Raw genomic sequence first — 26809 nt, forward strand, 5'->3', positions numbered from 1 at the left:
TACAATTACCAGGCTTGGTTCAAGTCGTGGAAACTGTTTTCTAAACCAGTGTGGTTAGTAACCAAGAATAATATCAGAGGTTTTTCCCCAGAATCGTGACCTGGTGCAGCATAAAAGGCTCTCCACATTGGAGGCACAAACTGAGGTTTGAAATGCAGCGAAAATTAGGGTTTTTACAAGCTTTCCTCTTCTATCTTCTCCTGCCTTTTTAAATGTACAGATAAGTACCAAACATTTGAATCAAATATGATAACTGGCACATTCTGTTTATATCATTCCAAAGTAATTTGAAAAAATTCTACCACAATATTAAATACAATACACACCAACACTTTCTTATAAAATTCTGCTCTTTTTTAGTGCAATAAAGTTTTATTTTAAGTGTCCACAATAAACTTACTACCTTCTTTGCACTGCAGTTGTAAAAGGAACACTGCTGTATACTAAATTCATGTGTCAATTTAAGTTTATCCCTTTTTTCTTTATTGTATTTATCTTGAAGGGCATATTTAGGGATGTAATGTCTTATCTCTGTGTTTTCAAATGCACAGTGGAAATTTATTATTATTATTTTCAGGGGGTTTTGTGAGACTGTGTGGGGATTCCAGCTTTTTTGTTTGTTTCTTATAAATTCACAGACAATATTTGCTTTTCTTTGCACATTCTTGCTGAAATTTACTTAGCTAGAGAGGCCTATCATTTTAGATCTCTCAACATTCTTAAAATATCTTGGTGTGTGTCTCTGCCTTTCAGCAAAATAAAACAATGATTGTGGAAGTGGGGGTTTTCTAACAATCGTTTTGGGTCTAGTACTGCAGCAGACATTTACATTCTTTCTGTTGTCATTTTCCACAGTCATTTGCTATTTCATTATTTTTGTAATTATTTTAAATAGCTGAAAATTATTAGAAGTATGTTGTGATGTGAAAAAGAAACTAAAAAAATGAAGCGAAAACAAAAGCAGAGTCGGGAAGCAAATGGCTTAAAAAATTACCTCTGCTTCTAGTTCTTGGTAGGCACTCTGTTTTAGGTGTACATACACTCTTTCCTTACCCTTCCCCTTTGTTTCCTTCCAAAATGTTGCCTGGGTGCTAAGATTTGACTATTTACTGTAGTGCTGGTTCCCAGATTTCACTGATACCACTTTTTGAATAGGACAGAAGCGTTTTCCTTTAGTTGTTCAAGCAACTGAGGCAGATCCCTCTGTTGTAGTCAGAAGCCAAAAGTAAAATTCACAGGCTTAAGTCTAGCTGCAGTCTTTCCCTTAGTACAAGGTCCAAGGAGTTGATGCATTATCAAGGCATAAATATATTTATTCCCATTAAATATATGATAATTTTTAAAAAGTCAAATATGTGGTATATTCTCTGATGTTCTTTCCAAAATTGCAGAAAGTAATATATGTTCCAGTCCCCAGCATTTGTCATTTATTTAGGAATTATACAGGGCACCTTCAACACATTTTGCTCTGTACATCACCAGAGAATTGCATGCTGGGAATTTTGGTGGTCAAAGCAGCCATGAACTTAAAATTCCTTGTAATTTTTTTTCAGTCAGCTAAATTAAGTTTTACCCCACTCCTTTATTTTAATTACTATTTTTAATAGAATAGTTGTATGGGCTCTAGATAGCAACTAACTTTTGCAAAGGCTTTTTTATCTAGTATTTCACTGCATGTTTTTAAATTAGTTTTTTTCCCCACAATATTACTATCTATAAAAGCTAGTAAAATTATGGGTTATCAGCATTCCCTTTTTTAGGAAATAGTGTTTTATTTGGTCAGATACTGGACTGATGTTAGAAAATGAGCAATAAGAACAAATGAAACATATTCAACAATGGATGATTAGCAATGAGCACATAAAGAGGGTATTATATAAAAGATGTAGCTGCAGGGAATTCAAGATGAGCTCTAAATGATGGAGTTTCTGAGTCAATAGGTATAATTAGGGGGAGTCTCAAATACAGTATTACTATGGACCATTTTCATACCTACAGTCCAGCAGTGATGTTTAATATGTGACAAAATTTCATATAAACAGCTTTAAAGAAATACAGTGCATAACTTGAACACCCCTGGGTATACAGAGTTCACAGACTGCCTAATTTGGAATAACATCTATTATTCCAAAATCCTTAATCAGGTGTTACAGTTGAAAGAAACATACCATCACACCATGACAGAAGAGGAAAAAGAAATAGTGTTCAAGTATGGTAGTGGTGTTTTCTTTTAAATTTTTATTTCCCATTTGCTAAATGCCTCCTAATTGCTAAGCTTTAGGATAATATGCCATGTTGCTTTAAAACTAGGCATGGAACATCTGGGAAGCATCTTCACAGCATGTTTTTGAAAGAGACAACAGAACAAGTAGAATTGCTGCCAACAGGGAAAACACAGAACTAAAGGAGTAGAAACAGAGGCACACAGGTGAGATCTTTATAGTGAAAAGGATTCCTGAAGGATCACTTTGGTTAAGACAGCTGATTTAGTGAAATGTCTTTAGCAGGTAATTTGTACCTTCTACACTATAATGGCCAACATTGACATCTACCCCTGAACTGTTACTACCTGTGCCTGGGACATGTAAAGATGAAAAGTCTTCTGTGCCCTAATTTGAAAATACAGAAACCGTTCTGCTTTCATGAAGATTCACAACAGTAACATGCAACTCTGAGCACAGTTTGTTTGGACCCATTCACTTCAACCTCACAACTTAAGAAACACGGTGAGTCCATTTCTCTTTGTACTAGATACTGTCAGAGAATAACAGAATTGTTAATGGTTTCTTCTCACAAGTGCTGTTCAGGTTGGAGGAAAGATATCACAATAGAAACATTGGAGATTTTATTTTACATATATAATAGCCTGTTGAAATATTAATTGTGAATATTGGTGCAGGTGCTTATTTGATTAACTTGATCATGTTCATTTGACACATTACACGTTATACTCTGCAAGCAATGTCTCTTTCACTCTTGTTTAATTTATGGGTATGCTCTCTCCTGCATACCAGCACCTGCACACCTGATTTCTCAGGCTTTAGGTCACAAGCTTATTTTCTTCCTAATAAACTCAGTGTTATGTTTTCCTACAAGCGCTGTTTCCAAAGATGTGCTAGTAATGACATATTTACTTCTCATCTTTCCACATCACTTTCATGCTTCAAGAATTGATTAAGCTACCACAGGCTGGTAATATGTTCCAAATAGAGCAGACAGAATGACAGTGAAAATATTTTGAGATTTGTTCTTTCTGACACACCAGACAAATACTCAAGAAGTTATTTAGGATAAGAAGTATTGTCTATAAAATATTGCAAACTAAATTTAAACTAAATGTGGAGATGAAGTGAAAGAACTTGTTATAAATAAAACATACTTCTCCAAACATCATTTTCTAGCCACTCACTGTGGAAAGGAGCTGTGCCTTTCCAAGTGCTCTATGGTCAGTTTCCCACAGAGGTTATCAAGCTCTGATGCTGCTGGTTAATAGGTTGGAAACTGTACAACAAAAATAGACTTGGCTAAAGCGAGGTATTTACTAACTTACGTGTCAGAAAGGGAAGAAATAATTTTTTTTGATGACCTAGAAAACTCAGGTCTTCACCCTCAAGATCAAACTGTATAAAATACAATGCACATAGTAGCTTGTTTCTTAAGTTGAAAGGTTTTAACTTTGCTGATCCTTGCAGATTTAAAAATATGAATGATTATTTCTACAAAACCCAGGTTTTGGATAATTTATAGATGATTATATCTTTAAAAAATGATTTCATGACTCTGTGTGTGTGTGCATGCACCCTTTTTAAGTCCCAGGTGTCCTATTCCTCAGTTCCCCATCCTCTTGGTGTGCTTATTTAATAACACACAGTCACATAAGAGGTAGCATCTGCATATGAAGGCAGAGCTTCTTTGCTTTTTCTGCATTCTGGAGACTTGAACCAAAGAACAGTCAGTCTGTTATAATCCTGAATTTAACAGAAGGTAATTTCTAAATCAGGCCCTAAAGAAATATGAAAAATATCAAATCTCCTCTCTGTTTGGAATGAAATTACCATTTTTTGAAAATGAAGTTAGCTATTTGCAAAATCTAGTTTCTTCTTGCAACTACCACAGCTTAGAGTGCACTGCAAAAAATTAGAAAAAAAAAAATTAAAATCATGTTCCTCTAGATCCTTCTAAAAAATGAGAAAGCAAAAGGAAACATGGCTGTATTTATTTCCATATAGGTTATTGTTCTTTCATATGTTTCACATAAAAACAAACATAAGTACTTCTATTCTGCAAATAGATTTATGTTACTAGCATATTGAAAGAAAAACCCAACCTGATGCTTTTCTTTTTTTCAGTTTTCCTAAAATGGAGGAGGTTCTTCTCTGTTTATTTAAGTATTACAGGCTCACCTGTAGAACTTCAGTTAGCACAGATTTAAATGATACTGCTCTTTAACTTCAATGGTCTTTACTGAAAGACCTAAAGGCAAAGCTCTGTCATATCCGCAGTAATACAGGTAGAAGTCCTGGAAATCTCAAAAAATGTCAGAAGCCTTTTATTTCTAAAAAATCTTTTGTGTTATACAGTCTTTTTGTTTTCTAGACTTCTACAATACCTGTTAATCTGCTGTATATATACATTCAAGTTTGTAAGGATATCTGTTACCCTGTTACCATGTAATTATGGTATTTAACAGCATCAAAAAAATTTGGACCTTATCTCCTAGAGAAAATGTGCTTTGTGGTTTTAAATGGTCCTATTTAAATACTTCTCTGTTCCAGAAATAACTGTGATTTTTAGACTGCCTTCCTAGGAAATTCAGTCATCCCAGGAAGAGGCATTTGATGCACTGTCAAAATACTTTTTTTTTTTATATAACTGTACTCCACGAAAGACTCAATTCATCATAAGAAATGAAAAATGCCTCTTTAAATTAAAATTTCAACAGCCATAAAAACCAGCCAAGAAATATTTTTAAGAGTCATGCAGAAAACATAGTAATAAGATGAAAATGAGACGAAAATGAAATTATTGTGATTTTTTGAGGACAGGTGATCCTAAAAATCAGCCACCATCATCCTCAGTACGTGATATATTATATATCTTTGTGGATTGTGAATAAGCAGTAAACAATAAGAACATTACAAAGCAATAAACAAGTATCTATTAAATCTTAGCATAAAGAGGACTTCCTTTGGAAAGTTTGGTTGAGGGCATATGACTATAATCCATCCCATCCTCTTGCTTTTAAAAATGCAACCTGCTCAGCCGTGCTTTATATGTTGATGAGTTTAATACTGAATTTTTGTAAGTAACTGGTGACACACAAGATTCAATTTTCCAACTGATCTGTCCTATTTTCTTTTTTGTAGCAACCTTCACCATTGCCGAAGCTCAAACAGTTACTTCTCTCACTGTGAGGAAAAGGGGATGATTCTACCCTTGTAAGGTGAGATCCCATTACAGATGGTTTCCTCTGCTGTCCACACCTCCAAATAAAGCACAAAAGCGTAAAGCTAAATTGAAGGCAGGAGAATGAAAGAGTTCTTAAGGATCTGCTAAAGAAAAATATAATCACTTTTTATTTGGAACACATTCAAATGTTTGACCAAAGCATAGGTGCTTAATAATTAGGCAAGTACTGAGTCAAGTTGCAGAGACCTCTAGAGAAACTAGTTAACAGGTGTGGTGGAGGAGAAGGTCTGAAATGTTGATGTGTCCCAAGTGTGAATCATTTGTGCTCATTTCAAATCCAGTTTTGCATAAGGTTATACCAACAAGTGTAATGGTGTAACTGACATGGAGAAAATAGCTCAGAGGAACTGAAGAACTGCAGGTGATAAACAGGGATGGAATGTGAGTCTGTGCCAATTCACTGATTAAACAGGTAGGAACAGCAGTACAGTATGGAAGACCTTTGTCTGTCTGTATATTTATATATACAGACATGCATAACAGACTGTAATAGTTTGGGGAGCTGTTTGTGAACAAAGAAGGTTTGGGAAGCTTAATTTTTACCATTAGAACAGCTGTTTTTCCTGGTGCAAAACATTGTAAATTCCAGTGAGAAGTCTGATAAGAAGTCCACTTTCTAGAAAGGCAAAAATTTAATACATCTTCCAAACTGTGAAAAGCCAGTCCTGTTTAGAAATGAGTTAAATAAGAATAACTAAAGTGAGATAAGGATTATTTCTCAGATGATCTGTAAGTTACCTGTAAAGAGCTGATACATTTACTTAGAAACTAAAAGCACAGGAAAAAGTTTTCCTCTTAAGGGGAAAATAAACAAAAAAGAAACTGAATTTTTACCAAAAGCTGTTCTTCATGATCTGAAATTCAGGTTCTTTTAATTTGGTCTTTACTTGTGGAATCTTTTCACATTAGAAAATGTTGATGCAAACAAAAGGGGGAATGCATGTGTCACAAAAAGAACGAGTTAATGAAGAGTTGAGGCCAAGATCCATCTGTATGCTTTTGTCTAATCCATCAATGCTGTATGGCCGACCATGCGGCACTCCCCTTAATAGCAAGCTTTTCAACAAGGGCAATTCTGGGGCCATCCTGTGTACTCATTCCCTTTTCTTCATCCATAGCAAAAATAGAAATGATGCAAGTGCTAACAGGGCACAAAACTGACCTACAGTTATCATGGGGTTTCCATTCTTTTCCACATTATGTGGCTGTGCTAAATTAATATAAATGTTTCCAAGGGTGCTAAGGGAAAAAAAAAATGTTGTTTGTTTAGACAATTTTAATGAAGGTCTAACCTTTTACATTAAACATCAGTTGGCTTTGTTTACTTTTTAGGCAGAAGTTCACATGTTTTCAGCAAAGGACACAATTTAATGACCATATATCAGATTATTTAAATGAATGGTTTTACTGGGTTCTTTGAATAGGTATCTCTAAGAAGCATGAAATTACTTTCTCAGTTAGGATTTTTTCACATATTTTAAGGAAAACATACCTAATCACTTTACAGAAAACACAGGCCTTTGTTGCTTTAGCATTTCCATGCCTTCGTGTGCTAATAAACTAGTTATTTCATATGACACCAGTATAGTAAATTGATGTTTTAGTATATTATTACTTCCTAAGAAATATTTTTTCCTCTAGAAAAGGTGAAAACACCTTTCATTTTAACAGAATGGGATTATTTAACAGTTTATGTCTAAGTAATGTAAAGATATGGACAGGCCAGATACCACAGGGCAAAATTAAAAGGCTCCAAAACTAGACTTGATTATTAGCTTATTAATACTCTTAAGAAAGAAATACATCCAAGTTCTACTAGGATAATCTCAGGTGAATTAAAAGTAATTTGAATTCACCAAGTGATTTAGCTTCAAAATTACTGAACTTGGTATTTACTATTTAGTCACTCTGTGTTATTTATTGCAATATGAAGTACTAATTTCATCCAAATAAATAGGATTGGGCAAAGTCTAAATACATTTGCAGTTGTCTATAATGATGTCTTTCACTTCTGAAGCAGCAGAGTGTTCTTTAAGCAGAGTGTTTTTTATATATGAATATATATGTGTATCTATATATCTATATATAATTCTTTAAAAGTTGCTTTTTGATTTAGTGTGATTTAATTGACCTGATTTTCTCTATTAATTTTGTATGTATACAAATAACAGCACTGCAATGAAAATGCAACCTGAATGAGAGATTTTAGAATATTTAATTAGCAGTATTTTGCCTCAGAATAAAATCTTTTTTTCCTATGAAATAATGTAATAAAATGGGCCCGGTGTTGAAAGCCTGGTTAGTCCAGAGATAGTCCAAGCAGGGTTCCAACATTTGGCATTCTTTCCCTGAGGAAAAAGTTAGTAAAAATATTTATTTGTTTGTAAGGTAACTGATGTAGTTCACTGGCATTTTGTTTAGACATTTTGTTTAATTTTTTCAGATTCCACTGTGATTTCTATGGATTTGACTTAGTCTTACATATTTCTAATTTTGTTCTAACCCTCTTTATGGCTTCTGGGTGAAACCACTACAAAAAATCCCAAAAAAATGCATTACCTCATTTTTCATTCTTCCCTCCTCCTGCCCATGGAAATGTACTATGGCTGAAAGAGATTGAATCTTAAGGAATCAGTTCACTGAACCTTTCCATGGCCTTTTATTATATTGCGATATAAGCATCTCCTTGTGTCGGTCACTACTCGATGATAGAATTATTGTCAAGATGTGCCTTCTGAAGGCATCCTAATACAAATGCTGTTGTTTCTCATGGTAAGTTTTTTATCTCGTGGTATAATATTTAACTACTGAAATACTTAGCAATCATTAATATTAATAAACACCACTGTTAACTCTAACCTTGAAAGTCTTTACCATTAGCTTGATACACATCAAGTACTTAATAGGTACCTTCAAATATCTTCAGTGTTGTTTGAAGAAAAGTCTTCAATTCTCTCAAGAGAATAATGCTGTTTAAGTCCAAATTATTATTCTTTCTCATTTAATAAGGAATTTGTTCCAATAAGACTAAAAATAGAACCAAGTTGTTCCTACAAGATTGATCATGTTTGCAGTACTCAATGATTTGCTCCATAGGAAGAAAAGTTTATTTTGCTATCTTAAAAACATTCTAAGATCAACCAAAAAGGTCTCCATTTTAAAAGCATTTGAGCATGCCACTTAGAAGCAGTCTATGGCTATTTTATATGGTCTTTAAAGTGCTCAATAACCCCATAAAGTTTTAACCTGTATTTTACTGGTTCCTGTTACTTTGTGCGTTATATGTTTAAAGACAATGAAAAGATTTTTTCATGAATCACATGAATTTTTATTTTACTGTTCACATAAAAAAGCTTTATAATATCTTTTAGTACCTCAATTTTGTGTATGAATTATATAATTGTCAGCAGGCATTATTCTAAACTGCAGTTTTTGGACCAGAAAACCGTATTTAAATCATACTGGGCATTAAAATGAAATGAGTAGATGGTTTGACTGCATGGACTGTCAGGGTCATCCTGCATCAGAACACATTATGAAATCAAGTATTAATATGTCTTTAATTGGAAGTGAGGTGTAAGTTATTCAAAGGGGATTTTTAATTTACCTTTTGTTTTCAACTGGCAAGTGAACAAAAAGTGAGTAATTAAAGTATCGAAGGTATAAAATACTCCATCAGCAACCAAACCTTGCAGGGGCATTTCAGTTTTTATGCAGAAGAGGTAAAGCTTGGTGAAAGACTTTCTAGCTACAATAATGAATGAAGTCACCCTGTTTAAAATTACTAATCTTTTCAGTATCCTTTACTTCTATGAAGCATTTTTTAAGTTTCAAAAAAGTCTAGCTTCTTCCCAGATAGCTCAAAGAAGTCACAGATGTTTCTGAGACAAAAATCTGATGCCAAATAAAGGTTGGAATTTGACCAGGCCTGTCATGTTAATGCCAATGAAAGCCAATGGGTAAAATGACAGCAAGCTTCTCATCAAAAGAGAATCAATACTGCTCTACAAATGAGAAGCAAATGCTTCAGAAAGTTTTAGACTGTTTGTAAATAGTTTTGTTTGGGAATTCTTTTCTTAGCCATAATATGAGACCCTGAGATCAGCTCAGTTTGTCTCAGAGTATGATGATAATAATGCCAAGGTTGTGTATTTGATCCCTGCTCGGGCCATTAACCTAAGAGCTGATGATCCACGTGGGTCCCTTCCAATTCAGACTATTCTGTGAAATATCTTGGCTTTTTCCTCTTCTAAAAAGCACAAGCCAAATACACCTACACACTAATTTACCTGATATCTTGGCAATTAACACCAGTCAGAAACCATTAAAATGAAACAGACCAATAAAATTAGGCAGTAAAGAAAGCTATAGATAATAATAGATAATGACAACCGCTATTAACAATCTGATGCAGTCTCCAGGACATCCATGGGAGCTGTGGCTGGTGCTTCCCATTCCCAACAGGGCACAGCAGAGGGGCAGTGTGAGGCTGGGGAAACCTCTCTGGGACCCCTCTCCATTCCTTCCCTCAAGGTCTCCACCCTGCCCAGGCACTTACCTTCCTACCACCCAGAGCCTCAAAGTGGCTCCGCAGCTCCTCCACAGTGACAGGGACGTGCTCCATCAGCTGAGATCCACTGAGGGTCTCCTCCTTGAATGCATCTGCCCTCCTGCTGTCTGATGGCATCTTCTCCAGGGAAATCCTATCTGGCACCAGGGATGGTGGGAGTGGCAAGTGCTGGAACATCAGGTGTGGTCTTGTAGCATTGGCAGACTCCCATCTCTGCTTGAGGAGCTCCACGGAGCCTTTCTGCAGGGGCAAGTCTGCCAGCTCCAGCGTGCCCTGCCAATGCAACATGGACCTGGGGTCAGAGGCCAGTGCGTGGTGCCAGCAGAGACCACCAGTGGAGCAGCTCAGGAGCCCTTGGGTTGGAGGACAGGCTGTGACACAGGCTGGTGGCTGGGACAGAAGCCAGTTCCCAATGGAAGATGTGAGATCCAGTAAGATCAGATCCAGTAGGAGTCAGTGAAAGGGTTCAGTGTGTTCATACAAAAGGAATATGTGAATTACAGTGTGAATTAAAGGTGCTGTTCAGACATTTTATTCTTAAGCTTGACAGCAGAATTGCTGTCTATTATGAATGTAAAAGCAGCAAGCATGCAATTAGTGAGAATTCCAAACAAAGTGGGGTTAATGAATAAGTGCCTGGTAATCAGTGTGTGCTGCATGAAAGGTGTTGTGACAGGTGACTGCTGATTTTTTTAAGACCTGATACAGCTATCTGTGTTGTGGGTTGAGTCATAGCATTTTAAAGCAGGTGGGAGACAGAAGGGCTATTGCATTAGCTGAGAGACTGCTTGGGTAGCCTGGAAACACAACCCAGGGTAGTTCTTCTAATTGCACTGTAACTCTTGTCAGGTAAATTGCTAAGTGTTGATATCCAGCCTTTCTGATCAGTTGACTGTGCTGACAAAGACTTCTTCTGTCTTTCTTATGGTATGCTCGGGAAAGAAAATTGCCATTATTTTGTGCCAGTTGATGAATTCTGCTCCCCTTTTCCTAAAATCAGCTCCTAAGGTTTGATTTTGATGTTTTCTGTCCTGTAGCAAATACTCAAATGTAAGTTTTCACATCTCTTTCTAAAAGAGATTTAAGTAAAAGGAACATGAATTTAAAATATTAACAAGAAGGAAATGTTAAGAACTGCGGCTCAATTAGTAACTAAAATCTCAATTCATTAGTCCCTTTCTTTTATAAAGGAATTCTTGAATGTGTGTGGCTGCCCTTTATTATGCTTGTGTTTGATAGAGTTTAATTTAATCTGCATTGTTGGGAGTTGGACTTCTGGGTTTTAAAGTAATTTTTTAACTAGCATTAAAGTGGTCTGTAATATTTTACTTAGAAGTTAAAAACACGAGGAGTGCTGGGTATTTGATGTGTTCCAAGAATAATTTTAAAAAGAGACTTCAAGGTCCACCTTTCTTAAACAATATGGAAAAGTTTCTTCACTCACAGTTTTCACCTTTTGTATAACCAGAAGTTGGCCCAAGGCTTATTTCTCCTTTAGTTTTTTGGCAGAACTACATTGTGATGATGGTTAACATCCTGCTAGTTTTTCCTAACTGATACAAGCTGCAAGCAAAAAAAATGACATCCTTCCTTCCCCTACCATATGTACTTCTTCCATCAAAGATCCTAAATGGGCCAGGTTTCTGGCCCAAAATGAAAAGCAGCTGTTAAATTCCCCAGTTGCAAGAATGTTCATCTTAACTCACAGCTGTAGGTCAGAAATACTCCTGATTTATGCTGCATCTAAGGGTTTACTTTAGACTGTGGAGCAGGCTTTTCCTAATTTGCTTGAGAGTGCTTATGCAATACCCACATTCTCCTATATTTTGCTTCATTGCTGGTGGGTCCTTTTGTTGGTTTCAGTAATTTTCAGGGTATGTGTTATGCCATCTTTCAAAAATATTCTGGAGTGCACCTGCTTCTCCCTTGCAGCTCTCAAAATACTGTTAACTAATTGTGGTAGCTTCTTTTACTCTTGTCTAGTGTAGGACCTATGGCTGATAGTGGATAAAATGAGTATCTGCTTTGCTAACTTGCATGTGTTGGATGAAAGGAAATTGTGTGGAAATTCAGTAGTTTATAAAATTGGATTCCCACCCCAAAAGAAAGATTTCATTGTAATACCTGCGTTCATGTCAGGAATAAATTTGAATGTAGGCCCAAACTTGACTTTCAGCGACTTTCTAAATATATATTTTAGTGAAAGTGTACCTCTGAAACTTGGGGCATGAGGGGAGAACCAAAACAAAACACCCAGACCAGGTTTGGGTGTGTTCTAGAGGTTGAGGTTTTCACAATTTTTATGACTTATATCTCTGTTCTTCTAATTTCCTTCCCTACTTGTTAACAGTAGTTTCAATCACTGTTGAATACTAACAGTAATTTATGTCAAGTAAAATATTTGAGGAATATTTGATATCTAGGATTGTAGCTTATTTTAATTGTTTCCTTGAGCTTTTTAGTACCTTATCCTTTCTGAAAATGTAGGGAGAAAATGAGAAAAGCACAGATTTTGACTTTGACCTAAGCCATTATTATAATTTCATACTGGTTATGCTGGTTGTAGTTTTTCACTTTTACTGTCCCTCTATAAAAATATCTTATTTAAGTGACAGGGAGAACAGATACTGTTGCTTTTATCAAATATCAGAGATTTTCCTTTTGTGTCAGCTATTTTTGGCACTGAGCTGTCTATATTTGTCCTCTGGCCTATTTATTTCTCCCCCAAACATATCTTGATTTGCTATCTCATAGTGACAATAGACTTACTACATTATGCAATTAGCTGAGATGCGGGCAAAATTAGATCTGTGGGTCTGTGACTTCTTCCCAGGAGGTGCATAATAGGAGCCCACCCATGAATGGAACTGGTGGAGAGGCAGAACTTACAGTCTGTTACAGTCATCTTTTCAGTCCTGTTGCACCTGCTCATAACAGGTAAGAGCCCATAAAAATGAGCAACACATTTTAAAAATTATTAATGTGACAGGATAAAGGTTTCAGTCAGATTAAAAGTTTGCAGAGAGCATTGCCCTCTCATTTTCCTTGGTTTGGAGACTCAAATGTGCTTCTGTGGCAGACAGTGGAAAAATGAAGATTACAGTATGAAAAATTATGTTGGTTAGTGAGCAGTCATTTTGGCAGAAATGGATGGTGGAATTTTTGTGAAGAAAATACCTGAAATGCTATATAACCTTCACTGGCAGGTCTTTGGGAATGCTACCTATAAACTTTATGTGCATTAATGTGTTTGTTTTATGAGGCCAGGTATGATACAGCATTCAAACATTGCAGTCAAATTGTAGGTTTTCTCTTCTTTTGTGTTTCTTCTCTGGGGTCTTTTGTATCTCTCTCCCATTAATTTATTAAGAGGCCTACAGTAATTCTTCATTTCATGTTATACATCTGATAAATGTATACTTTTCTTCAACAAACAGCTATGGGAAGGCCTGTAGATTTTGTGGACTCATGAATTGCAGGAATCCAGTAAATGTCAGGATATTTTTAAAATCGGAAGTTATTGATAAATCTGTCTTCACAGTCAGATATTGTTTGTTTTTTTTCTTGCACTGCCAATGAGACATGTCTCCTCTACTGTTCCCAGACTGTGTATTCCATTAGTAGGTGCATATATGCAATATGCATTCAAGGAAAACTGTTGAGGAAAACTGTATAAGTTCTGCTCTGCGTTCCTTTGGCGAAACAGCTACCTTCATTTTCATCATATTCTTGCTATCTTAAATGTATCTTACATGTAAACTCTTTCATTTTTTCACTAGCAAAGGAGAAAATAGAAATTATAAAAATAGGAAACTGAATCAGTTTTACTTTGAGAGCTATTTGTGAATAGTGTTGCTTGTATACCCATGGGATGATACCATCATGCATATTGTACTGGTAAGTCCTCTCCTAACTTTAGAAAACAGGCTGTTGTCAAGTAACTGGCATTTTCCACTGCATATTGAGCTGGATTTCCTTTTCAATTAAAAAAACCCAATTAAACCAACAAAAAAACCCAACAAAAGAACCCAACAAAAAACCCTAACAAAACAAACCACAACACAAAAAAAACCCTCACACCAAAAACCCCTAAATTTTTTGAGGACAGGATGTGAGAAGTCCTTTTCATGATTTGCCATGTTATTTCGTCCAGCTCTTGCATCTGAGACCTTCCTTTCTGTTTCACTCTGATTCCAATTAATCTTCACTGTCAGGAATCCCTGGCATGAGACTCCATAGTATGTCTTGGGATAAATTGTGAAAAGACAGCACATTGCAAATGAAGACTATATCATTCAACCCTGTGTTTTTCCCAAACCACTAAAGAACAGCCCCCAGGATCCAGAGGAAGCTACAGATCAACAAGCAGCTCACCCTTACTTTCTGGCAATTCTGGGAAGGGATGCAGAGGGGTAAAAGAGGGGTAGCTACTGAAGTTCTCTAGTAAATCTAGTTAAGAATAGAATAAAATTGTTCAGTTGGAACATTTCAGCTGGAAGATTGACAGCAATCCTGTAGTCCAACTGCAATATTCACTGGCCACATTACTAAATAATCTATCTTCTGCTTAGGACTCTTTATATGTGCACGCAATAGCTGGGCACATGTTTTTGACACCCTTGCTTGAAAAGCTTGCAGTTTCTTCTGCAGGTAAGCAGAGCCTCCAGTATCTGTAACATTTCTTCATTTGCATTTCAGACACTTCTTAACAAAAGCAACTCAGACGAGTTTATGAAGAGTTAAAATAGTTCTTCATTACTATAAAATGTAAAGCACTTCCAAATTCCTCATCATATTTTGAGAAAATATTTTAGGGCTATCATTTAACGTGCCAACCTTTATCCTGATACAAATATGCATAGGTAAATAATAAAACTTGAAATGTTATTTGAATTATGACAGACGCTGTTCTAGCTAGTGTAACAAGGTTCCAGTATTTAAAGGCAAATCATGCTGAAACATTAATTTCTCATATCTTACCAGAAAAATCAACACATTTTATCATCTAATAAGAGAGGACTAGAAAGTGCATAATTCATATTTGTGGGATTGAGGAAAGACATGTTTATTATTTTTCCTTTTATCCCACCATTCTCATTTATTACATGAGCAGTATCAGGCCCCCCACTAGACAGCCTATTTACAAAAACAAAACAAAAAAAACTAAACCAAAAAAGCACAAATTGCATATTTGCACTAAGTTTCTTACCGCTGTGTTCTTCTCAGTCAAGTTTTCCCGTGACTCTGCTGCACTCATTTTGAGAGTATTTAAAGAAAGACAATTTTGAACATTCTCTAATTCATTGGTCTCATTTGACTAACGAACACGAGGCTTGATAGACACACGTCTGATAGTAGTTACGAGACACCAAATCTCTTGCATGCTTGCGTTGCCAATGTATTATTTAGTGAGGCATGGAGGTAAGGTATGCTTTCTGCCGTACCTCTGGCTGTGCTGTGTGTGCTCACCTTACACTGCTTAGCACTGGCAAAGGCTACAGGCAACAGCTTTTGTTTCCGTGCTCTTTGGCAGGAAACAAAGCACCTTCCAGTAAAAAATGGTTGGTTCTTAAGTACCTAGGAAGGGTTTGGAAAAAAAATACAATTGGTAAGTCATAAGTCAAATGGATAATAAGATACTACATCAATTTGTATAATTCAAACCATCTAAAGATACCGTGTTCCAGTGCAGCTGGCTTTCTTAATAATAAACAGAATTGCTTTTAAACAGTTTCAGTGGGGACCAAAAGTACAGAGTATAAGTAATACAGGAAAAAAAGTTAGAAGGATTTTCAAAGATCTTTCACTCTGTTTTCATCTGCTATGTTCCAGGGCTGTTATTCTGTCTTTCTTCTCCTCTCCTGTCCCAGTCCACATCTGTCACAATTGCATGTTAACAGGTGAAGACTGTGGTCAACAGATGCTGCTTTTGATATGTACCCACCTCACCACTGTGGACAAACATGGAATTCTGGGTTTTCTGGGCCGCTGACCCAGTGAGTGGGCATGTGCTATTCAGCACAGCCAACCTAGCCTCCAGAACTCCTTATCCAAGGATACCAGCCAGGAGGACACACACAGGGACAGAACATGTTCTGCAACCTCTCTCCAAATGACTTGGTGTCATTAGGGACATATTTTTGGGTGGACTATGCTGTAGATAATAAAAATACCCACACATAGGCAGCACCTGCTTTTCATTGTTACGCTCAATTACCTGGCTAACTTCAGGTTCTCTTGCATAGCCAGCTGGGCAGGAATAAGTGTCCAGTCAGCTCTGGCATGCCATGCTTGGTTTTGTTTGATTCACACTTGTTTTTTTCTTTCTTTGGTATAATTGAAGCTTTTTTGACTTTCAGGCTAAAGCTCCCTTCAAAAGAAGTTTAAAGGACTGTTCAGCGAAGTAAAGGATACACTAAGGTACCCTCTTGTTTCCACTCTTGTGCCATGTTTTTTGTAATTCATAAAAATAAGAAATCTTTCTTTAAAAACAGAAGACCATTGAACATACAAAATAACAAATTTATTTAAAATATTTAAAAGCTCTTTCAGTTTCCCCCCATACCTTTGGAATACTGACAAAACTTGTACTGGAATAAAATTTACTGCGCTAAGTATTGATTATATGTGACTCATGCTTCAGTCTAGTGTTTAATGAGAGGTAGGTAAAAACCTGTGTGCACAGTCTCCTCTATCCTGCCCTTGACAGTTATATTTACTTCTTTGTAGTTAGTACACAGAATTTCCAAATCACTGTGCAGAATTTTTCCCTCTCTCAAGTTTGATCATGGCTAAATGACTACAAGGCAACAGGGAATTCGACCTCTTGTTTCATTGTGTGTTTTAAACTAAAAGTTCAGAAAGCTCATAGCAAATATTGCTGAGCATGAAATCCCTGTTCTGAGGATCATCCATCTCATTCCTACACCTGCGTAATTTCTACGCACTCCCCCAGGTCTGTCCTTGTGAACTGGTAGAATGCTCGTATATACTTTTAAAGCTGTTGTAACTGAACAGCCTCACTTGAACTACAGAGGAACTTAAGCAATTTATTGCCCTTGGCTTTTGCTTAAGAAAATCTATTTAATCTCTTACATTTTTTGAAAATAGGATTATGTTTTAAAATAAGAATTTTCTTGATCAATATTCTGTCATTCCTGATTAGTCTTCAAGCACAGTCCCTGTGAGGCTATTTTATGTACATTTCAGTCCTCTGAAAGTGGCTAACCTGTTCTTAGCAAAAGTGAAAGTGGAGAGAAATCCTACATAGACCACTTTGCTTCTATAGAGAACCAGGGAAAGAAATCTATAATGACATAACCTGAATTACAGCAATTTGTTCCTCATGGTTATGATAAATGGTGATCCAGAGATGCACATTACCTGTCTACTTTAAGGTACCATCTGTTCTACATTTGTATTTGGCTGGCAGTTAATAAATGTCCTTGGGAATATATTGCAGGAGAGTGCACCAAAAAAAAAGCTTTGATGTTGAGTTTTAACAAAAACCCCTGATACTTGAGTTTAAATAAGGAGTTCTGAGTTAGATTATTTATTTCAAAGTAGGATTTGGGGTGGGGAAGGGATTGGTTTTCTGCACAGATAGAGCCAGTGAAATGGAAGTAAGGAGTTTATAACCTCATTGCTGTGGTCAGTGTTCTGGGAGCCCTGAATTGCCGCCACATGTAACTGTTATGGCTTCATCTTGGCAGGAATACAGCATGCAAAGCAGTATCATTTTGTGAACTTGTGATCAGAGCAAGCCTTGGCAACATGCATTAAATATCTGGGTGAAATTCCCAGGATTATGGTATGATTCACTCAAATTGGATAACTCTTTAATTGGTCAGTTATTTTCAAATTGAAAAATTGCAACTGTCTAACTTGTTGGGAAGAATGTGTTATAACTGTTAATAATAATTCTATTAGTATAATTCACTTAAAGTAACCCTTATGTGACTTCAAGAGACAGTGGCATCCATTAAAAGTCCAGCTGATAACAGTCATCCCTCAAACTCTAGAGATCAGAGCTCACTGTGCTTAATCACTTGCCCTACCATTATAGAGAAAAATATTTAGGATGCCTTAATTTTGCATTTACCATCTCTCAGGAATGGCTGGTGAAATGATGTAGGACATTCTTTTCAGCATGATTGATTTTATTCATAATACCTTCTGCATCTAAGTTAGAAGGGAGTTCCATACTGAGGTATCTTGAAACAAGTATACCGTAGTTATCTCAACCATCTTTCTGAGACTGTCATGAGAGTGATTTCTGGTCAAGTTTTCCATATGAAAGACAGTATAACTAATATATATTGTTTACATTATTTCTGTCCTTTTAATAGGAATTGTTTGCCATGTGCCTTCATAAGTGAAAACAAAGGTTTCAGTGGAGCAGCTATTACTCTTTTGAATATATGAATATTTATTATCACATCTAATTATTAGTTTGATGAGCATGTGAATATCTTCTGGAAGTAAATGCATTTTGCATTTATTCTTCCCCTAGTTCAGCACATGGGAGCTTCAGTGTGTTACAGTCTGGAATGCTGGAATCAGTCAACACAATTGTAGCCTTGGTTGCCAGTTTTGACAATATTAAACAATTTGAAAATTATTGGGTGATTTAAAATTTAATACTGTACATGAAACAGAGATTAAGACGGTCACACATTTTTGAGGGAAGCAGAGATCATTGTGGACAGGCCTGAGCTGACCTACGCAACTCACCAAAGCTCAGTACAAAGACTAAGACAGGCTAGTCCAAATTAGTTGGGTAACATCTGTACAATAGAAGAGTGATCTGAATGAAGAATTAGTATCAAGACAGACCTTAAAGAAACTTCAAGAAAGAAAATGAGTGCTAAAAGGCTAAAGCAGTACTTTGAGATACTTGGTGGGCAGACAAAAGGTGTGTATAACCTGACCAGTATAGGGAGTACACATGGAATGTACCTAAAACTTGTGTTAAACAAAAAATTGATGATGCAGAGAAGGAAATGGTTATTGACCATGCTTGTATGAGGAATGAGATTTTTATATCTTAATGCTGACTGATTGAAGTTATGTAAGTTGGTCCACTTTTGCTATCACTACTGTTAAACATAGGGAAACAACTGACATGATGAGAAGGTAAGATCTTGGCATGGATCATGTCAGAATGGAATCTTTTAAAGTATGAAATACAAGGTTATTATTTTTTTCTCTCTTTTAAACCTGATTAATCTTTTCATCTCATCACTAGGGTTTTATGGCTTGAGAGTATCCATATCTGTGCCTTGCATCTTCCTTTGGTTTCTCCTAAACACCGAAATTTTCCCACTGGGAATACTATGTGGAAATTTTTTTATTTATTTTTTTTAAAAGAATGTAATAGGTGTTGGGGGTTGGAGGGGAATATGCTTTTTAGCTTTTGTTCCTCTGCAGAACAGGAGAAGCCCTGTAGTAAGACATACCTTCAGTGAAGTTTTATGCTCAAGAGGCACAAATAGGTCTGTAATGTTGCTATTTCAGCTCATAAGCACAAGGCCTTGAAAAACCCCCTAAAATAGGGAAGTAAATAAAATGTGAGACACATGTGAACCTGTGCTGTAAGATGTACTTAGGGATCTCACAGAATGGGATATTGCTGTAAACGTCTGCATACATCTCTTAACAAGTGGTTGCAAAAGGTTAAGGGTAAAGACAAATGGAAATATGTTAGGATATACATTGTCTCTGATTGACACATTTTTGCTTATTTACCTCTAAGATCCACCAGAGCTGGGTGTAGTACTCCAGATAGGGTCTCATGACAGCAGAGTAGGGGGCACATCAACTTAGACAGACTAAATTATGTGTTCTCTTTTTCTTTAACTTCTGAAATCATTGCTTTCAACTTATGACTGCAAAGAAACTCCAGTTGCTTTGTAGTTAATTGTCTAAATAAAATTTACTCTAAGAGTGTGATACTAAAGGGTATTCTGGAAGAGAAGGTGCTGAGAACATGCAGATAACTCACATCTGCTCTTCTGCCAGCTGTGTCAGAAAACTACAACCCTTTTCCAAAGTAATAAGCTTAACAAAGATAGGCCTTACCACAGAGGCAAGAAACAGATTTGTAGCCTCAGGATTGGAAAGCAATTACTTGGTAAAACAGGTGTTATTTAAAACATTTAAGTATTCAGAATGCCTGGAAGCTTTTAGGTTTTAAAGTAGCCTGAAACAGCTTTGGTCCACTGCTTTACTTCTTTTTTCAGTCTTATGAATATATTTTCTATGGTCTACTTGAAACAGCATTGCAGGATGCCTTTACCTTCTGTCAGGATGTTCTGCAAGGAACCTCTTTGTGTCCATTGGATTTGTAAGAGCACTATCAGAAGGACATGACAGGATTTACTATGTCATTTAAATAAATCTCAGCATCAAGACTGGTTGCTTATGTCATCTTCTTGTCTTTGTGCTACACTTTTCACCCTGACAGTGAAAGAGATTTCATTACTAATAGTAGCAGAAATAAATTGGTTTTCTTCTGGGGAAGATAGGGTTAATACTGTCTAAAACTCTGAAGAAAGAACAAGCATTTTTGATACTTTTTCAGATGTATTTCTGACTAAGCATGGGAAAAAAACCCCACTAGAACTCATCTTTCCAAATAGCTTTTATGAAGCACCTGAACTAAAAATTAAACTAGAGCAAAACACAGTATTATTTTTATTATATTAGCATTCAGAAGCATCCATATTATACTGTTCGGGTTTGGGTTATGTGCATGGTCAGTAGCCGTAGAAAATTAATTAAATAAACTCATGAAATAAACTTAGCAAGAAGTTTTCAGGGAGTGATTATGGCAAGTTTTACAGGTCAGAGTATCAGGCACATGGAGTGGGGGTTTTATAAGGAGAAAATGAGGGAAAGTGGACACTTCAAATACCATGATCAATGAAAATAACAACAATACCAGCAGTTTTTATCCTGGAGGAAATCTACTGAGGAGTGAGCATGACATCATGTAACTGAACAGAAAAAGCCATAGCCAAATCAACTGCAAAGCTGAGTAAACACATTCAGATCATTAATTTGTTCTATTGTTGTTGTAAAGTCAATTACTTTCTTTTATATTTATCTGACACATATTGTTCCTTCAGTTTATTTATATGTTGGGTGGTCACATTGCTCACAATGTAACTTCTTGGAACTTAGGAATGCAAATTTAATATCTAGAGTTGATTCAATATGAATGCTTGTTTTGATACTCTTTCATATAGAGGTATAATGCTTTTTGTTGAAAATATCAAACAAAAGCAATTTGTCTCTTCATTTGTGACTCTGAGTGCTAACATGAATAAGATATTTTAACAAGGGTTTCTTTGGTTTTTTTTTTGCTTGCCCTGGTGAACCTTGGACGGATGCACACACATTCTTCAGCTAAATATGTAAACTAGTATCTTCTCTTCATTTATTCTCTGTTCCTGATGCTTTATGTGAAATGGAATTACAAGTTTTTCCTTGTAATCCCATAGTGCTTCTTCCAGTAAGGTTAAAATGCTAACTGGCTTTTCTCCAGAGCCAGAGCAATCCCACTGTGCTGCCATAAAGAGGAGTGTTTCCTTGGGCATAAAGGCATCTAGGTTAATTTGCTTCATTACTGAAACTATCTCAATGGAAGGGATAGGGTTTGTAGTGTGCACCTTCTAGGTGGTCATGGTGGGGAGCTTATTTGTTCACTAGGTCTTTCCATTAAACTTCTGGAAAGGTATTTGGATTGGAATGCCACTGAATTCACTTTCCTGCCTCTGAGGCATTTTGCCTCCTTTCACCTTCTTCCTCAATAAATCATTTTATCATAAGTCACAGTATATTTGTATGCTGGCGATGCTCTAACAGAGGACCTGTTTTTTTGTACACCATATGCAATGGTGTACAATAGTTTTTCTGAATGAGATTAATTTACAACTTCAGAAGCTGCTTATACTCCTCTCAATTAAGCCTGATGTGTTCTTATTGTCAAGAAAGGCAATCATAATTTTTGTAATCTGTCTTTTAATTCATAGGGACAATGACTTCTTTCTTCTTGACTTAAGGAGACAAATTATTTTGTGATTACAAATCAAAGTTATGGCTAATTGATTTTGGTTAGCTCACCAATGAAATATTAATTCTGTATAGCCACAAGATAATTAAGGTACTAGGAAGGGAGGAGGATAATGTGCCTTGTGAGCTCTTACAAAAAAGCCTCCTTAGAAGAAAAGGACAGTGGTAACAGGAGATGGTAGTCCTTGGGCTTTACATGTGTTTAGGGTCTGCCACAGAAGACATGAAAATGTCTCTCTGGTCTGTGCTTACACAGAATGAATATAACTTTGAGAGCTGGAGGTAGAGGGAATACTGAGCGTAACCTTTTAGCAGCATTTAGGTTATACTCTTTTAGACAGGTCATGAAAAAATATCCAGAGTCTCATTAATTTTCTATAAGACTTCCCACTTCACAGATTCAGCACAGCAACTGTATAGGCTTGAGTTAAAATTGATTGAATGTGTGGAATCATTTGTAGGACCTCACAATCTGCTCCATCATTTTTACTGCCAGTCCACGGTATTTTTGCTTTCAAATCCCTTTCTGTGTTGGAGTAAAATTATTTTTACAAGAATGTGATAAGTTTTCTGCAATGTGTTGATAAGCCCAGTGGAGCCAGTGGTCCTGCTGGGATTCAGATTTTTTTCTAAAATGTGAGGACTGTTGTTTAGAGTGCACGGGGACATAATTTCAGACATTAGCATTACTTTTGGTATTAAAAGGAAACCAAAAATAATCCAAGGGGATTTTAAAATCAGAATTGTGATTTTTAGCATGCATCAAGGCTTCCCTTCTTGCTCTTCCTTGCCTTTCCAAACCATGCAGATCGGCAGCAATGTTGTTCTGAGGCAGCTGTGCTTTGAGTGTGTCTCCTTGTCAGCTGTGGCAGGCAGCCCCCACCACAGTGTGCTTATTTTATTTATTTATTGCTGCACTCCCTCTTTCTTTAATTGGAAAAACAAAACGTTTGGATTCACACAAACCTATTACAGATTTCTTTGTTTTCTCTAGTAAGTTCAGAGCAGTTTTTGAACAAGGAGACTAATAGGGAGAATACTAAATAAGGAAGAAGTAATAATTCTGTCAGTATGACTTTTCTTTCAGTTCAAGTTGTTCACAGGCTGGGGTAAGTAGCTGCTTGAGGATTGTAGCAGGGAGAATGCACCAGAGAATTTATCTTAAGAATTTAAAAATAAGAGTCAGGCTTGCATAACACAATAAAGCTTTTAAAAAGCTTTATTAAAAAGAGACCAAAAGCATTAATATGTAATATTTTCAGGTGAATTAGGTAATTTTTATTATGTATTCCTAGTCCTGTATTTGTGTGACAACCATTTGTCCTATTAGGGGCTACTGTGATTTAACCCCAGCCAGCAGCCAAGCCGCAGACAGCCACTTGCTCACTGCCCAACCAGCAGGATCAGGGAGAGAACTGAAAGCTAAAAGATACAGAACTCAGGGGTTGAGGTGCAGACAGTTCAAAGCGTAAAAGGAAAGCAGCTGTGGAAAGGAAAAGCTGAACTAGGAATTAATCCACCAGTTCTCAAGGGCAGGCCGGTGTTCAGCCATCTCCAGGACAGCCAGGGCTCCACCACGCTTAGTGTTGACTTAGGAGACAAGCACTGTCACTCCAAACGTCCCCCCTTTCTCCTTCCCCCCAGGTTTGTGTGCTGAGCATGACAGCATGTGGTGTGGGATGTCCCTGTGGTCAGCTGGGGGCAGCTGTCCTGGCTGTGTCCCCTCCCAACCTCCCACGAACCTCCAGCCTCCTCTCCAGTATGGCCCTGTGAAAAGCAGAGAAGGCCTTGGCTCGGTGCAAGCCCTGCTCAGCAATAACAAAACATCTCTCTCTTATCAACCCTGTGTTCAGCACAAACCCAAATGCAGCTTCTTACCAGCCACTGTGAAGAAAATTAACTCTACCCCAGCTGAAACCAACATAAGGGCATAGTCTCTACTGACAATCAAGGTTATGAAGCTTTTTTTATGTGAAGAAACCCACACCAGCTTACCCAGAGGTTATTAGGGGGGGAAGGCCCTTCCCCTGCTCACACTGAGGCTGTCCTTGTGTGGCAGTGCTGCTGTTTCCTGCAGATTACAGCCTGCAGCTGTTCTGCTGATGAGGCCACCCCCACCCACAAAGGCAGCAGCACATCAGGAGGGGAACCCCTATCCCAGCATACAGGGAGGCTGACACTTTTGACTACATCATTCCCCACATTGGAAACCAAAAACGGTTTTCTGTAGGGATTGTTTGTTTTTAGTGTACATTATCCAGCCAGACTGGGATGGAGAGTGATTTGATATTTGGCTAAGGGCTTTGATATAAATGACACATCCTGTGTTGTAAGGTGGCCCCTCATCCCCTCCCATCTGTGCAGGTCCCAGCATCTCATGCTAAAGCCATTCTGTCACCAGTGACTCCTGAAATAGACACATCTGCAGAGCTGTTGGGAAGCTGGGACTGTTGTCAGCCCAGAACTTCTGTGCTTTTAAATGCAGAGGGTTGGAGAGGTTTAAAATTAGTTCAGTAGAACTGCAATCAGTAGCATTTATATCTATGTGAATAAGCGCTTTGCAAGGCTTGACAGCAGTTGGGCCACTCAGAGCGTGTGTGCCCAGATCCTCTAGGAGCAGAGTGTTCTTTTGTAAGCCCCCTGCCCTGGGCACTGTGTCTCAAATGTTTGTAAAGAGCCTGAACCTAGTATTCATAAAGTAAACATGTCATTAGCATGTGACTGCTAAAAAATTCTGGTTGGTTTCATATGAGAGAGATGCACAGACAGAAAAAAAACCTGCCTAGGATGTCTGTTTTTCATTTTATCAATGGATAGGTAATGTTTTTCTTCCTTTTTGCTGCATTAGAAAATTCCTGTGTAAAAGAAAAAACCTGAAAGTTGATTATATGTATAGTCTTTTTGAGGAAAAAAAAAAAAATCTCAATTTAAGCTCCTATATTTAGATAATTTAGAGGGAGAGAGAGACATAGCATAAATTCAAAATTTGACTTTAATATGCCTTAAGAGAAAAGACACCGATGACGAATGGGGGTTTTAGTCAAGAAGTAGGTGTCATAGGATTCAGTGTGCCAAAGCAACATTTTTCAATAGTACTGCTGTTACTGAAATTAGTAACTGCTGTGCAGTGATAGAAATACAGTGCTATGGTCTGTAGAGCTGTGCATGTCAGGTAGAATTCTCTGTGCATACACCCCACCACTTGTGTGCTTACTGTGCTGGATAATTGATGTTCTTAGCTGCAGGTTTATGTTAAACACATGAGCTGTAATGGATGCTTTTTAATGTAAAACTTTATAAAATTGTTTTTTGTAAATCTGGCAAATTCTCTGACATGGCTTCTGGAGTTGTTGAAAGTGAGAGACACCCTTCAGGCAGCAATATTGTAGTACAGATTTCTGAGTGTCTTTGCGCTGTATCATGAGCAAATTGCTTGCAGTGTCAGCAAGATGTATATATTCTGTGTGAGACTCCAGAATGTCAAAACTTTGAGGCTTCTTGAATGCTTAAAATTTAACTCTTTTTGTAAAATATTGGTCCAGTTATGTGTACAATAAACGTGTTGCTGGAATCTACTTAGCTCCAGTGATGAGGTGCAGCCTTCTTGCTAAAGAACATTCATGTTTCAGCCTGATTAACATTTTTAAAATATTCATGAAAGAGAACCAGAAATTTTGCTGACACTGTTTTTAGAAGAACTAAATGCTCTGGAGCACATATTGAATTGTATGTGGCTGCTGTAGTAGAGAAAAAAATACCCTGGAGATGTCTTTTTTTCTGGGCTCCATGACAAATTTTACGTCCATCTGCACTTTAGTTTCACAAGAACATAAATATCAAACTATTTTAACTTGCACCCAGCTGGAAAGTATATACTTTATGAGGGGAATGACATTTTTTAAATGTACTGTATTCATAGGTTATGGATCTCATGTGGATAATAAACTTGAACCCTACACTATATCTAGTATTACATTATAGAAAAACTCGTCTTTCAGAAAAGTTTTTAGATTGTGTCCTTGCTTTATGAAGAACTCAGAAAAAGGATAAGGTTCACCTTGTATATGCTGGTAGATAATACTTGAAAGTAATCTGAATTAAAAATTTTATTGGTGATTTCCTATGGAAATGCAAATTACCTATTTATGCACATAGAACCACTTGCATCTTCAGATGGGAGAGAGGAAAACATTCTCTGCACTGGTCAGAATTAATTCTCCCTACTTCACCAATAGAGTAATTGGCTCTGGGGTTGTCAACAAAATACAACAAATTATTGTTCCAAAATAATACAAAGTAAAAAATATGAGACAAATGCAAAATATTGCAAAATAACTTGGTGACTATAAATTTGGACTTGATGATCTTAGTACTAACCTGGAACTAAAAACGCTTAGGCTGTGGGTTCAGTCCTTGTATGGGCCATTCATGTAAGAGCTGGACTTGATGATCCTTATGCATCCCTTCCAGCTCAGACTAGTCTTTGGTTCTGTGACCTTGAGGGTCTTTTCCAATCTTTATGATTCTAGAGAAAGTGATGCTGAATTATCTTGTCTGGCAAAATGAAATATCATTATTGTTGGAAAATACACTTGTACAAGGAAAGGAAAAAAAAGAAAAGGTTAAAAAAACCCAACAAACAGTGAAAAGGACAAGAGGAACTTTAAATATGGAGAATAGGGACCAAGAAGAGAA

General features: G+C 36.8%; 1 protein-coding gene and 1 long non-coding RNA gene across 6 annotated transcripts in view; one reads left to right on the top strand and one right to left on the bottom strand.

The window, feature by feature from the left end:
* XIRP2 (xin actin binding repeat containing 2) overlaps positions 1 to 11070 on the bottom strand; it is a 39184-nt gene extending 28114 nt beyond the window's left edge. Inside the window, exon 1 of the mRNA XM_086896791.1 lies at positions 10028 to 11070. Coding sequence (XP_086752917.1) covers positions 10028 to 10327 — 300 coding nt within the window. The 5' untranslated portion in view covers positions 10328 to 11070. The remainder of the gene's footprint in view (positions 1 to 10027) is intronic.
* The window catches only part of LOC111932129 (uncharacterized), a 291751-nt gene that overhangs the window by 223184 nt on the left and 41758 nt on the right, over positions 1 to 26809 (top strand). For 3 of the 5 annotated variants that reach the window (XR_015288965.1, XR_015288967.1, XR_015288968.1), the window contains 5 exons: positions 2311 to 2428; positions 2505 to 2726; positions 5367 to 5443; positions 12873 to 12976; positions 16399 to 16459. This is a non-coding gene — a long non-coding RNA (uncharacterized LOC111932129). The remainder of the gene's footprint in view (positions 1 to 2310; positions 2429 to 2504; positions 2727 to 5366; positions 5444 to 12872; positions 12977 to 16398; positions 16460 to 26809) is intronic. The other 2 variants (XR_015288964.1, XR_015288966.1) reach the window with 1 other exon arrangement.

The sequence above is a fragment of the Cyanistes caeruleus genome, chromosome 7 (assembly GCF_971803275.1).
Source record: "Cyanistes caeruleus chromosome 7, bCyaCae1.hap1.1, whole genome shotgun sequence".
In the NCBI taxonomy this organism is placed as follows: Eukaryota; Metazoa; Chordata; class Aves; order Passeriformes; family Paridae; genus Cyanistes; species Cyanistes caeruleus.